Source organism: Ictalurus furcatus, chromosome 9, assembly GCF_023375685.1.
Source record: "Ictalurus furcatus strain D&B chromosome 9, Billie_1.0, whole genome shotgun sequence".
Classification (NCBI taxonomy): Eukaryota; Metazoa; Chordata; class Actinopteri; order Siluriformes; family Ictaluridae; genus Ictalurus; species Ictalurus furcatus.
The window spans coordinates 18964329-18979583 of NC_071263.1; the positions used below are offsets into that span (position 1 = coordinate 18964329).

Consider the following 15255-nt stretch of genomic DNA (forward strand, 5'->3'; position numbering starts at 1 on the left):
TGCCACATTTGTAATATAGCTGTTCCATGAGCTTTGTGTCATCCTGTGCCGTCCTCCTATTGGTGGCCTTTAGACGACGGCTCGTAGCATCAGTCAAACTCAGTTTTTAATTTTAAAAATTCTGACACGGCCAAAACTTCAAATGTTTTTGATCGTAGCGACATTAAATCAGTTGATGTGCAGTTTCAACCAGGCTGAAAATGATACATTAGAAATCTGGCTTTAGTACTGTTTGACTTAGCTCTTCTACAGTTATATACTGTAATGATTTATAATCACACAATATGGTGTCACCTAGAAGTGAGTTCACTTTTCAGTCTGTTTTTTCCTCATGTTGTCTCAGGGAGTTTTCCCTTGCCACACTCACCTCTGGCTTGCTCATTAGAGATCTAAATCTACATGCGGATTTCTGTAAAGCTGCTTTGTCACGACATCTATTGTTAAAAGCGCTATACAAATGCACTTGAATTGTGTTTAATCACAGTTCATCTGAATGAACTCCTTGCCAATAAAGCAGATGCTTGTCTTCTCTGTGTTCGCCAGAAGGGAAACGAGCATAGTGGGTCATTTCTTGTTGACAGCAGCAATGACGTTCCTCTTAATACTCAAAAGTCATCATGTCGCTCCCTTATTTATATATATATTTATTTCTTTATTATCAGGACGCTTAAGTACCAGGATTAGCTAAGTATGATGGAATATGATGGCTGATGTCCTTCCTATGATATAAATGATCTGTTAAATGTTAAAGTTTCATTATCAGAAAGGCTTGATCAAATTAAGGAAGCTGTAGTCAGTGGAGTGTTTCAGTGATTGCTTAACTATAAACATGAGGTTGGCATGTTTAAAAAAAAAAAGAAAAAAAAAAAGAAAAGAAACTATAAAGCGCATTAGTATCCCCCTATATTGTGTAATATATAAAACAGGTTTTCCAACCTATGATGATGAGTGAAGGTTTCCAGATGTTCTCCTAGTGGCATTGAGGTTTTTGCCTTTGATGAGTTGCTCGCAGTCCGTCACCAGCAATGGCATAGAAATAATTAGGTGTGTGTGTGTGTGTGTGTGTGTGTGTGTGTGTGTGTGTGTGTATGTGTGTGTGTGTGTCTGTCTGTCTTGGGGTTGAAGTGGAGGCTGAGTTGTCTTGTAATTGGTTTGGTTTTATTGCAACTGGAGCCAGTTTAAGACCATGATTAATTGTCCCAATAAGTAATTTTCACTCTGGCCTTTTACCACATGTCTAGGGTTAACAAATGTTTAAGATAAAATGAAGCTCTTGTTTGAGAGGCTGAGCTGAAGCTCTGTTGGTGTGTTCTTCATAGGCAATTGTAGGGTTACCAGGTGAGCTTGTGCAATTTTGAGCTATAGGTTTATTATAGGGTTTATAAAAATAAATTTAAAAAAATCTGGAAATAGTTCTAGATTCCATAGATCTATAGCAACATATTATTAGCTGTAGCTGTGTGTCCGTGTGATTAGAGACTTTATCTGCCTCCTATTCCTGCACTCATTCTGAGATAATTAACTTTGAAATTGAATTAAAGGTCTAATATAAGACTCGGGGAAATTCAAAGCTCATTTGATTATGCCCCTGCTGTACACATGTACAGAGAAGACAGCCTCCCCTTAGGCAGTTCTTCCAATCAGTAGAAATGGCAACATCATGCTTTGTTTGAGCATTTGCTTTCATCACCCTGGTTTGTTTATTATTCTGCTTTTTAATGGTGCATCTCTTGAGTTCTTTGTAGCTTTCCATGCTTCCAAAGAAACCAAAGATGGTTCACTTTTATATAGACTCTGTACTCATTTCACATTTAATGCCAATTTATGATATCACACCCATTCAGTTATAAAGTTTCTGTTAGAGAAGCGAGTTACAGTTGGAAAGCATTTTGTTTAGTGTTTTTATATGCAAACCTAGCACTCGAGCCAGCCCAACTTGTAGCAGCCACTAAGATCTTGAGAGTATTGAAGGAAAATCTTCGAAGAGTAAAAAGCAAAACCATGGCAGATTGTTATTGCAATAGATAAATCTCAAAATGTGGCTAAGTGCATGACTTTGCAAAGAAAAGTCTTCATCGTCAGCCCTTACGCAGCCGTGTAACCATTGTTAGAAGGTATTTAGATGTTGCCGTGGCTGCAGGATTCTGTACCTTACTTGTGGTTTGCCCGAGTCTCACTGTACATTTCATACGTACGCTTCATGCCAAAGACAGCAGACGTAGGAGTGATGTGTCTCAGCTCTTGTTTATTGCCCCATCGTCTCCGTATCTCACTGTGAGGACAGACATCTCGTGCTGTGCTGCTGACATCCACAGAACCGAGGGCTTCAATAGGGCCGTGCCCTTCTCACTGCCTCACAAACGCTCCACTAAATGCCCCATTGAACCAGTTTTATGTCTCTGCATTCCCGTTCCATCCTTAGCACTGGCACTAGACGTTGCTTCCTGTTCTAGGTGTCTCAGAGGCCATTCAAAACCTTCTGCTAACAATTGCACATTTACAAGTGGAGCCATTCTTCCCTGTGGTTTGAATACCTTGTCATTAAAGCATGAAATTGCCCGTTTAGATGTCAAGTGAACAGCTAGACTGGCAGAACCATACTGTACATAATAAGTCAGCTGGAAGGGGAAAGACATTCGGTAGCCATCCAGAAGGCTGTATATTATCTAAATGATATCCAAACCTCCCTGGGACGGATCACGACTCCGGAGCCAATGAAGTAAAAGCTAATATTTATTGTTTAACAAAGTTTATTGAATATAGAAAAGAAGAGGCGCCTAAAACAGCGGATGGTTTCCGAACATTGGAAAGGCTTTATATATTCTGTTTTTCATTTTAAACCCAAACCCATGTTGGCGGACTATCTTTTCATATTTGTCAAAATGCTGATGTGAAAATCCTTTACCATCCAAAGCATGTCGCTAAGCATTTGTTCCCAAATAGCCTTTTCTTGTTTCTTTCTGCTGGATTTATGGAACTATTCTTTTTTCTATTATTTTTATTTTTCTTTCCCTGGCTATTATTTCTGAATACAGTCTCATATTTTAGGCGCTTCGAGAAGAGCATTTGTCCTGGGTCTTTTCTGAGATGCTCCTGATTTACACTGTGGTGTTTTGTTTTTTTTTCTTTTCCCACATGCTGACCCCCAGATCCCACTTCACAGCGAGGTGGTGTACAGTACGAACCATTAAGCCTGGGCTTCTGGAGATGCACTGGCTGGGTTTTACCTCCCCAAAAAACAAGGCTCTGCTGCACAATAACTGCTCTAATCCTTTGCCCAGAAATCTCAGAAGTACTGCTTTACTGTAAATCATCCTGTGTTTACCTTTTCGTTTCCTGGTCAGACTCATAGCATTTACAGTTCTAGCATTTGGCTGAGTGTGCACAATAATATGACAATTTACAATGGTGAATACACCTAAAGAATGGTTAAAAAAAAAATTTACCCTCATATGTAGTTTATGACCATATTTCTTTTATATATATATATATATATATTTAGCAGCCACAGCATGATTGGGATGCCCTGGATAGAATTTGACATCTTTTCCAGATCACGCATGATTTGGAATTGACCAGGGAGAACCCCTGCTTTTCATTTGACAGCCCTTTGAAAACCACAGAGTGCTTTTACTGCCTGTTCTGTGGGTGTGAAAACCTTCTGCCTGTCATATTCGGGTATACCAGTACGGCTCAGTAAATTGGCCCAGAGCGCAAGATTGAAGACAATGATACAGAGGAGAGGATCCAAAGCAGTTGAACTCTGTCACACTTGAACCTATGCCCTCTTATCCACATTTTCTCCATTATATCCTCTCCTCTCGCCGAAGACGTCTGAGAAGAGTCTGAAACTCATTGTTCTATTCGTTTGCACACAGACAGATGTGGCAGTCAGAGAGTGGTGTAGTCCTGCTCACGGCTGGTGTGTGCTGCAGCCTTGTACAGACGCTCAGTGTCTCTCGCCCCCTCTCTCTCAGTTTCTCTCTCATGTTTTGCCCTTCCCATACTCCCTTTTGGTAATTGCGAGGCGCCAGTACATATACAGCCTCACACACGCACATTTCAGACATACACACATCCCCACATCTGCTGGACACCACTCATGAATATGCAGGAGCAGGAGCGCCGCTTCCTGTAACGGCTCATTATTGCAAAGAGACATGCACGTTCATGCTATTTAACCCTGTCTTATCTTTATTTTATTTGGCTTTCAGGCTTGTTAGTTGTGCTTTCCCAAGCTTTAAACCTTTTTTCCCCCCGCTAGGCTTTGTGTCCTGCGTTCAGAGCTAGTTGTGTAGAATTTATAGCCTTTTTGTGCTGGAGACTTGAGATGTGTTTCTGACCCATGTCATGGCCTCAACACTTCACATAAATACAAAGACAAAAGCTAAACTATAGCTGCCACTAGGCTTGAAATATGTGTACTGTTCCCTTGTCTGGAGCATGTTGGGGCTTTGCTTTGTTTATTCCTGCTAACAAGGGTTTTTTGTCCTCAGACCTTTGTTGTCTCTGCTTGGGTACAGTGAAACGGCGATGATTTGGAACACTGCACAATTGGTGCACACAGGCAGTCTCAACAAAGGCTATACATGGCAAATTGTTTACGACACGAGATAAACAGCATGTGATGGGCTTCACTTTTATTGTGCATAAAGAGAGGAGGATGACAGAGTGATATTCACACTAATGTCTTGCATGTGTGAGGTTGCCTCCAGTTTGAGGCTGAAAATTGGAGAGTCATCTCTCCATGCAGAGGAGGCCGCTTGTCTCTCACGTTTAGAGGACTGCCCGGGCCTTGGGAGCCAGCGAGAGGACACGGCACATCTGATCAAAGATAAAGTCCCGCTTACTGAGGGTCATCTATCTCTGTTTTTCTCTCTCAGTCCTGGCAGTCGTGAGGACTGGAAGAAAGGAGTGCAAACAGTTCTCATTCCTCACTCAAACAAGCCCCAGAGAGAATCAGAAAGAACCGCTCTTTTAACTCCACTCTTCTTTCACTTTTATATATATAAGTCCCACACATCAAGAAAGCTGTGACTTTACTTGATCTGTGACTCCTCTCATCAGCTCGGGAACTTCTGCTTTCTGTTATGTCGTGGGATACAGTGAGTATTTAGCTAAGAACCTTCCCCTGACTGCTGATTCATTCTTTTTAGAATGAGGGTTTTTTTTTTTTTCTGAGAATGTCCAGCTCTCAGCATGGAGGCGTCTAACATGCTGAGCATTGTTTTTCTGTCAGTCAGTCAATAAATTAAATTATGCAAGTCATAAAGTAGGCATAATAACATTTAGTACTGAATGAACACAATTAAGGCTGGGTGATAGGACAATTTTTTTTTTAACTTTTTTTTTTTTAATCATAAACTGACAGGAAACAGCTGATGTAATTAAAACATCCATCCATTTTTCATACCTTTCTCATGTGTCGGCCTATCCCAGGGAACTCGGGACACACTGGACGGGGTGCCAACCCACTGCAGGACACAATCACACACTACAGACAATGGAAATGGCCTACAACACATGTCTTTGGACTGAGGGAGGAAACTGGAGTACTCAGAGGAAACCTCCAAATCACGGAAAGAACATGCAAACTCTGTGCACACAGTGCGGAGCTGGGAATCAAACCCCCAACCCCGGAGGTGTGCTAACCACTAAGACACACGCCCCTGTAATGAAACCATCCATCCGTCCATCTTCTACCGCTTACTCCTTTTCAGGGTCATGGGGAACCTGGAGCCTATCCCAGGGAGCATCGGGCACAAGGTGGGGTACACCCTGGACAGGGTGCCAGTCCATCGCAGGGCACACTCACATACACATTCACACACCCATTCATACACTACGGACACTTTAGACACGCCAATCAGCCTACCATGCATGTCTTCGGACTGGGGGAGAAAACCCCCGCAGCACGGGGAGAACATGCAAACTCCGCACACACAGGGCTACGGTGGGAATCGAACCCCCAACCCTGGAGGTGTGCGGTGAACGTGCTAACCACTAAGCCACTAACAATAAACAAATGTATTATTATTTATAAGGATTTTTTGTGTGTGTCACATATCATGCATTGTAGTAATTCCTGCCAGAATCGTGATATGATATGACATGAATACAGTTCACTCTGCAAAGGACACAGAATGTGAAAGACCGGCATTTTCTACCAGTAATGCTTACTGTCATTTCGCACCAAGTTTATCTAGCGAAACTTCCACCTGTGTATTCATGAGCTTCAGACTTGTGAGCCAGTATGATCCAAGTGGGCGGGGCTGTGGGATCAGCTGCTAACTGTTAAGTAGGATCACACAGGACGTTTGTCTCAGTGTATTCTTACCGTCACTTGTGGCACATCTGAAAAATAAATCCGCCGACACTCTACACTGCACTTAAGGTCGAGTGCAAAAGTTTGCACTCCCTTGTACCAAATGACGGTAGTAAATGGACAAAAAGACATTTGGTCAAACGGTGTTTAAGATATTAATAGTGAAGCAATTAAAATGATATTTCTGAATGTGATAACAGTGGCATGTTGTTCCACTTGCCTGTGAGGACATTTTCAGCTCTCCTGCTGTTTGATTTCGACTTTTGTCGAAGTAGTTTTTTCTCCTTCATTTATTTTTCATTTATTTACTCCCCCTAAAAATACATTTTAAACACTGATATTTTCAGCTCTGTTTAAGATCAGTATTTTCTTTTTAGGTCCTCGTCCTTGCTTTTTCAGATTCTGCTGACTTTATTTGGGCATGGTAAACATGCCGACTGTTTTGTTATCTAGTACATTTTAGCAGGAATGCAAAGTTTGCGCTTCCTAACATATAAAAGTGTTCTTATATAGACATGAAAAAATACTTGAGAAGTTGTAACGGCTTGGAAGAAGTGGGCATGAAGAGATTTATCCCTGTAGAAAATTTCTGTGTGCAGGAATTCTCAGAACATTTCTGTATACAGTTTTTCATCATGTGTACATTCTATTTTCCTGAGAGTTTTGGGTTTTTTTTAAACAAATTCATTAATTTGGAAAACGTAAATCAAATATAATACACTGTGTTGCAGATATGCATGTTGTGACCATTCTCTCTAGAATCACAAGATACAGGGTGTGTTCTGAGTAAAGTCTTCCAGGCCTTGCACATCCACCCATTCCCACATTTCTGATCCTTACGCCCTTGATTTCAGCAGAGCTTATAATGAACATGGATAATAAAATGAGCCAGGGTCAGTTCCTGGGCAACTGAAATAGTGGGGTTTTTTTTACATGGCTCTTGTTCAACACACTGTCTCTTCCTTCTTGTCCTGTCAGCAGGCGGTATTTCATCAGAGCGCCTGCTCTACGGCCGTTCTCTGCACACATGCGGTCTCCCTCTGCCCGTTTTGCACATACCCTTTTCCTTTTTTCCCCCTGGTTTTTCTTGGACACTGTCAACACGATTTGCCCCGGCATAGCTGTGGACGGCGGCAGCGGCCTGCCACCCACTGCCAAGGCCAGGATCCTGGATGAGTGGAGTGTGTGTGTGTGTGTGTGTGTGTGTAAGGGGTTGGCTGGCCTGGACCTGAGGACCTCCACGGAGTGTTTCCATAAGGGGGAGAGAAGACCTTACTTAGCACTATTTAACTGCAAAATTAAGATTTATGAATGACCAAGTGGAGGCTTCGCCAAACACAGTTTGCAGAGCGACTTTAAAGTATGAAAGTAGTAATTATCATCGAGCAAGACCTCACTTTGAGCAACTTTGTGTAACATTTACACTTTTGATGTCGCTATTAATGCAATTTAGAGAAAGAGTAGAACTTGAAAGATAGCTGTTTATTTTTTCGCCTCGTGTATAATGTATGTTACAATCTGAAGCAGTGTTCAGAGCAGATCATGTGACCTGTCTGATCCTGTCTCTGCTCTTTCGCTGCTGTATTTCTCTCTTTCACTCTTGGGAGATTTAGTTTTAGTTTTTGGACTTTCGGTGTAGTGCAGTGAGTTTTTGCACACTGTGAGGAAAGTGGAGGCTACAACCATTTCCCTTTTTTTTTTGCACAGTATAAATAATTAGTCGAGGGAGGATTGGGAGTATGAATGGCAAGAGGAGTATTATGTGAGACAGTCGGATTTAAAATATATTCCATACAGGAAGGAACTCGTCCTTGACGTATATTTCAATTACTTGATATTATATACATGACATTTTTTTTATTTATATTTCTGTTCCTCTCAGAAGCAACTCTTTGTTAGAATCCTTCAAGGTGTGTGTGTTTTTAGGGTTGCACTGAAGGGCAAAGCAAGTAAAGAGCTTGTAAATAATTTGATGTAATATTGTCCATATTGTGCCATTGTAAATGTAGACACATTATGTTGTATAATTGGTTTGATTGGGTTTGTTTTTTTGCAGCCATTTAACTGTGAATACCTGTAATCTCTTAGTACAGGTTTATTTCATGAACATAATCCAACTATTTAAATAGTAATGTCCAACAACATTTTGGCTCTGTATACAGTGGGATCCAAAAGTCTAAGACCACTAGAGAAAATGCTTCTCTTTCACGTTCATTTCTAATTTAATGCAACAGCTTCCAGTACGAATTATGTTATTGACAACAACTTGAGTGAATAGTAGAATCTTACATGAATTTAAAATTTCTTAGTATTTGATACGTCCCCCTTTTTTGCTTTAATGACAGTGTGCACTCCAGCTGGCACGGACTCCACAAGTTTGTGCAAAACCTTATGATGCATTTTAGATCGAATCCATCGGCGTGTCTGAACACATGCTTCAATAGAAGAGATTAGACATAAGGAAAATCTGGGTTTTTGTACAAAGCAGTTAACATGGTTAATATCACATATTTGCTTACATGTAAATAGAGACCTAGAAATAGTAAAGAAGCTTCAATATTAAATATAAGATATTGAACATTTCTTTCTTTTAAATATTTCAGAATTCGTAAACCTTCTGTTTATTTCCAATTTTATATGATTTTTTTTAAAAAAAAATTGTATTTTTTATTTTAATCCCAGATTTTCCATGTGGTCTCAGAACTTATGGACCGCCCTGTATATTGTTTGGACTGTCAACTTTTTTGTTCGAAAACTTTCCACTCACAGAATGCATTTATATTAAAATTGCAATTAGCTTCAAGTTGACTTTATTCACAGGCCTACTGGTTTTTGAGTTATTGAGGTTTGTGTTGTTGGGAGTTCCCAGACTCCAATTTGAGAACCATGAGTAAAACCCTCTAAACAAAATGACACTTCTTGAGCCAGTGTTGACACAATTATTAACTCCAACACATTACAATTAGTAAAAGACACCACATCCAAGCTGCATTTATCAACGGATCCCTCATTGAACATGATTCCAAGTTATTTAGTAAATGAAGTGTCTGTGCATGGCATACGTGCAGCTCGGATTGCTGTGTAATGGATCCGGTGGCGTCTTTGCATGAACACTAGGCTCAGACGTAGGCTGTATTTTTCCTGATTGGAGATGTAAAGTGCTGATCCTGTAATTTCACTCACAAATAATAGCACTAGGAAACAGAAGTCCTGAGCAAATCAACAAGCAACCTCAGAGGACTGCAGTACAGGAATCTGTCTTTTATAAGTTCCAGGTTGGCCTTGTGGAGGGAAAGCTTTCACAATTTCTCCCCTTTCTGCAGAACTCTTTCTCAACCTCTGTATTTAGCACCCTCACTAAAGGGTTTTTTTTTTTCTCCCTTTTTCATACCACTTTTCCAGCATACCAGCCAGTTCATGTTGTTTCAGCCCGCATCTTGTTTCAGTAGTTGTTTCTCACTGCACGTCTCCATTTCTGTATGTATTCTGAAAATAACAGACAAACTGGCATAGGAATGGAAATGAAGAAAAAAGACCAACATGCATCAAAACGAGCTGTGTTGAGAGGAGAACTTTTGACAGGTTTTCACATCTGGTTTGATTCTGATTGATTTCACCTTCCTGTTTTCTAAGAGCTCTTTTTTTTTCCACAGCAAGCATCAGTATGAACTATGAAAAAAAAAATGCCATTTTAATCTGAGGTTTAGAAAGAAGAATTAGTGCTGCTTTGGTACAGCCACACGTTGTAATGAGCAACATAAAAGTAGAAAAAGATGCAGTTTAGTTTTCTGGTTATTTTGCCTCATCATAGCTACTGATTGTTTTATCCATCGTTTTTGTATTTATTTATTTTTTTGTTTGTTTGTTGATTTATCTATTTATTTTAATTTGAAATGCATTTTTAAATTGTTTGTCCGACTACGGAGCACAACGTGTTGACCTCACGTTAAGGATTCAGAGTATACCAGAGATAAGTACTTCACTAAACAAATAGTTCAATTACATTTTCATTTTTAAATGTTTTTCTTTAGTCACATTGCTCACAGAAAATTTCCACACACCACAAAATGACATTGCATTGAGTTAAATCAAGTCTAATGTTGAGTTTTGGTTGCCTGTGTAAATCATGTTTCAGGATTTTTGGAGTATTTTGAGGATTGATTTGAGTATTTAGTGAAGTGCATTAGAGTCATTTTAACAGCTTTTTCGCATCTTATTTGAGCTGCACATGAGGCTTGTGTTGTAAAGCACTACCACTTCTCTGAAATTTGGAGTCTAATTTATCAAAGTCTGTGAATTTCCCTAAACAGATTCATGAACCACTTGTTAACCACACTTTTCGTAACACCATTGCCAGGAGACGTGAATGGTGTCTTATAACCCACACAACCAGAAATACTCTGATTAAACATAAAAGGAGGGAAAAGCCTCTCATTCTAGCCAGTGTTGTCTACAAAACCGGAAAACAAGGGCCTGCCTCTTGCCTCTGCGGAGCTTGAGTGCTAATTCATAACAGATTTAACTCTCTCTCTCTCTGGCAGAGTGCTTACCGCCCGAGCGGCATGACTTTCCTGGCCTGCTGAAGGGGAGTGACGGCGTAATGGAGGGATGCAGAAGAGGAGTGCCATGTGTGTCGCGGAGCTTCTCTCTCACCTCATCCGTCCATCCTCTGCTGAAGCTGAGGCTGAGAGCAGCACTGCATGTTCAGCTCTTTAACACTCCAGCTAGCGGTGCTCGCTTCCACTGGGAAACTGGAAAACTCACACAAGAGCATTTAACTGGTGTCTGTTTACATCCAGCAGCAGCAGCAGTTCTTCACGCCATTTAATTCTTCACATATTCCAGCATGTATGCCTGATTTTCATATTGCCAGGAATTATTTTGTGATTTTTGTTAAACTTGAAGTCATTTTTGTACTTTGTGAGACAGTAATTACAGAATGGAGCGTATTGTACAATGTTCTAATTGTATGCATCATGATGATGATGTTGTTATTATACGTACTGTTATGTTTCTGTCTTTTTTTACCTTAATAAATATCATGTGTAGCCTAGTCACTTTCAAGAGAATAAATGGCTCAGAACAAAAGTAATGCATTTGAGCTGAAATGTTTGCCTCTTCTGCCAGGGTCTGAAGTGTGTTTTAATGTGCAGAGTTCGTGTTATAGACCAGAGACCAACAAGGCCTCGATGATGAAACAAAGATATTTATTGTGTGTAAGTGATTTTGAACATTGAACATTGCCATTTTGGGGCATTTTCAAATCTGACTGTTCATCAGTCACTGCTGTTACCCTTTAAATATGTTATTTTAATACCAACGTTCTAAATATTGTTTTTATTAGTAATTCTTTCATTTTAAGATAAGGTTTTGATCCTCACACTGCAAAACATGACTTAGCAAGTAACTGATGTAGTCTTTCAAGCTTGAAATAGTTCTGTTGGTAGACACTATTTTCTAATTTTAATAAATAATTTTAATAAGAAGCGAAATGACAGAGCAGAATAAGAAAACTAAACGCTTGAAACGTGTGAAAGGCTGAATAATATGACATTTTATTTGTTATAATCTCATAATAAGCTAGATAAATTTGCTAGTATGTAACTTTTTACAGTGCAAAAATATAATAATAAAATATATATAAATTTTTAAAAAGGTATGTATTTTTAAATGCATTTGCAGTAAAACTAATATATTCAGTAGTAGGCAAATTTTATTTATTTATATATATATATATATATATATATATATATATATATATATATATATATATATATATATATAAATAAATGTTATTTATTTATTTGTCAGTCACAACCATAAATGTTCAAGCTAGCTCTCTCTCTCTCTCTCTCTCTCTCTCTCTCTCTCTCTCTCAGTATATTTCTGACAGTAATCTATCATGAGCAGCTTTTCCCCAGGTGATCACTCACATCTTTCTGCTGAAGCAGAAAAAAAAAAATCTGTTGAAGAGAACCACAGTAAAAGTACACCATAAAATGGTAAGTGGCACATTCTCCTTTTTTTCCTGGCTCTTAAAGTTGAGGTTTATCAAGCATATGTGGCAAAACCAATAACATTTTCTAAAGCAATGCATTTTTCCCCAAATATGTGCAATGTGTCTTCCTCTCTTTTATTTTTTTATTTGATGAAGTCATCGCGCTCACTCGCTGTGTTACAGCAAAGTTCCTCATTCCCTGTGTGTGCTGGCTGGTGATGTGGAAGTGGAATTAAAACTCGAGCTGTATTCTAAGGTTTGATTACGATGCCCTCTGGGGGATTGCAGCTGTCATGCTTAGAACATTTTGTAGAGAATTGATGGAAAGGTGTGGACGGTGCATGGCATGAGGATGAGCTTCTGCTGCTATAGGTTCATATTTAACAGGTTTGTCCAGTAAATATAAACCTAGAGCTACAGACTCTCATCCTTGTCCCATGGACAGTCCATATGTTTCTGTCAGTACCTTATAAAGTGCTCTTTAGTACACTCTGCTATTTCAAGCTGTTATCAGTTTACACAGTGTGTATCATGCATGACTAGGCAGAATCCTGGCTTTCCCTCAAGGGAGCTTAAGTGAGATTTACGAGTGCTTAAGTGATCTGTCAGCTCACCTTCTTATTTCCTTTTATTGTTCTGTGCTAACTCTGTTCCTCAAACCCCAGCAAGGATGTTTTTTTTTATTATTATTTCTTCATTTTTTACATGCTTAATGTTTCTTCTTTAATTGGCAATTTTTTTTGTAATTATCCATAACAGTGATGTGAATGAAATACAACCTTGACATGGAAAACTAAACCTGTGTGTGTGTGTTTGTGTGCGTGTGCGAGAGAGACAGACGGACACGGTGCACGCGACCTGTCCTGCCCTGGTGTTCGTGGCTCGGTGCACATGAGGTTTGGCTCAATATCTCCAGCTCTGCTGCCACACTCGACACGTGCTTTATGAGCCTCAGCTCAGGGATCCGCACCACAATCCCGCTGTGTCACAGTCTATGTGCTTTCATGGCCAGCACACAGGCCTTGTCAGGTCATCACGGCCATGAGTTATAGCACACTGCTGCTGGCAGGAAAGACTATCTTCTCAGTTATCTGTAAAAGCAATGAGCTGCTCTGATACTCCTTCCAGCTCACTGTGGAACTGATGTCCTTGACAGAAAAATCACATGAACTTTACATGTGATATTTACACATGTAATTTATAGACACGTTATGTTTTAGTACTTTAGAAGTACTGCATGTGTTTTTATTCTCATAAGTTTTATACGCAATTTATTTTTTAGATTTTACGTGATTTGTTCATTTTTTTTTTACATCATTCTTATTTTCACATATATTTTTACACAATTTGTTTTATGATTTTTTGACAAGATTCATTTGCACATTTTTTCATGTGCTTTTTAAGCATGATTTTTCCTATTTCAGATTTCCTTTTTTTTTTTTTTTACATGATTCACTCATTACACTTATTTTTTTCCACAATTAATCTATTTCAACATTTTTTTTACACTATATTTATTTTTCCATATGCTTTTTACACAATTTGTTTTTCATATGATTTTTATGGACCATTCATTAAAATTTATTTTCCCATATTTTCCACATGACTCAATCATTGTCGTGATTTTTTATTTTTTAATATTTTTTTTTTTACCTTTTAATTCTTTTGCTTTCAGGTGATTTTTTTTTTTTTACACGATTGATTCCTTTTCCACATTATATTTTTTACATGATTCATATCACGTGATTCACACACACAATCCATTCATTTTCATGAGCAGTTTTACACGTGCTCTTTCAGGGAACACGTGGTAAAATGATAACATATTATTCACATAATCATGTGAAATGTATTTATGTCCTTGACATTACAGAGAGATTTTGTATGAAAAATTGTATCTTAGCAGTGAGTTGACAATTGTTTAATTCAGTTTTCCATTAAAGAAAAAAAAAAATGAAAGAAGACAGGTAAATTAAGAAGTATAAACATTCTGGCGTAATTTTTTCCCCCTGTAGGATTTCCCTTCTCATGACTGCGTAAACTTTACACGGTTTAGATTTAACACTAAAATCCATCCTGCCTGCTCATGCGTGTATGCCTGTAATAGTGAGTCAAATCAATACAAGACGTGAAACGTGTTTTTGAATATGAAATCGTAAGCACCTGCTTTACATCACTGTCTTCCATGCTTAAGTTATTACACCCTTCAACCATTCATCACCCTCCAGTAAAGCAGGCCCTTTTTTAAAATCCACAAAACATTTACAAACTGAAATTTGAGCTCAATAAAGCATGGCATCCTGCACGCCATAATGTTCCATATATTTCAAATGTGGTGTGCACTGAAACACTGTTTTTATTATTCTTTATTATACCACGTTGCTTTTGAATTCTTGATTCTGATTGGTCTGAAAGTTGAAAATAATTTTCAACACAATTAGCAGCAACTCTGACCAGCTGTCACAGGTTTATATTAATGCGCTTGTTCTAATACGGTATTATTTGTAACATAGCAACTCATTCAAGACATCTAATGATACTGTATGGTGATACTTTCTGTAAGGCGATGTTTATTTAACATTTATAGAAGGAGTGTCGAGTGTCAGAGCCTTTGTAATGGTCAATATTTCCACCATGGGAGAGCCTTTGTGTTTTCCGGGTTCTCAGTAACTTGACAAGCGGTGTGTTTGGCTGATTAACTCCAAGAGAGGAAAACAGAGTGGTTGGTGAGGTATAACATAAGTGATGACAGGAGCTAACCTGTATCATGGATGTTCCCAAACATTAAAATATATCTATAAATGCTTAAAAGCATGATATATAATTCATTAATAAATAAACTAAACTAATGTTGGCAAATCGCTGTGATATAAGAGGAATAAACTCTAAACAGATCAAGTTCTGGTTGATGCAAAGACACATCATGCAACCC

At 38.7% G+C, this 15255-nt stretch overlaps 1 protein-coding gene across 5 annotated transcripts in view; it reads left to right on the forward strand.

Moving 5' to 3' along the window:
- supt3h (SPT3 homolog, SAGA and STAGA complex component) overlaps positions 1–14478 on the forward strand; it is a 92935-nt gene extending 78457 nt beyond the window's left edge. For 2 of the 5 annotated variants that reach the window (XM_053633856.1, XM_053633854.1), the window contains exon 12: positions 10867–11378. In XM_053633856.1, the coding sequence (XP_053489831.1) occupies positions 10867–10908 (42 nt within the window). In that variant the 3' untranslated portion in view covers positions 10909–11378. Of the gene's footprint in view, positions 1–10866; positions 11379–11452; positions 11938–12204 lie in introns of those variants that run through there. The other 3 variants (XR_008386846.1, XR_008386844.1, XR_008386845.1) reach the window with 3 other exon arrangements.
- Positions 14479–15255: the final 777 nt, after the last annotated feature.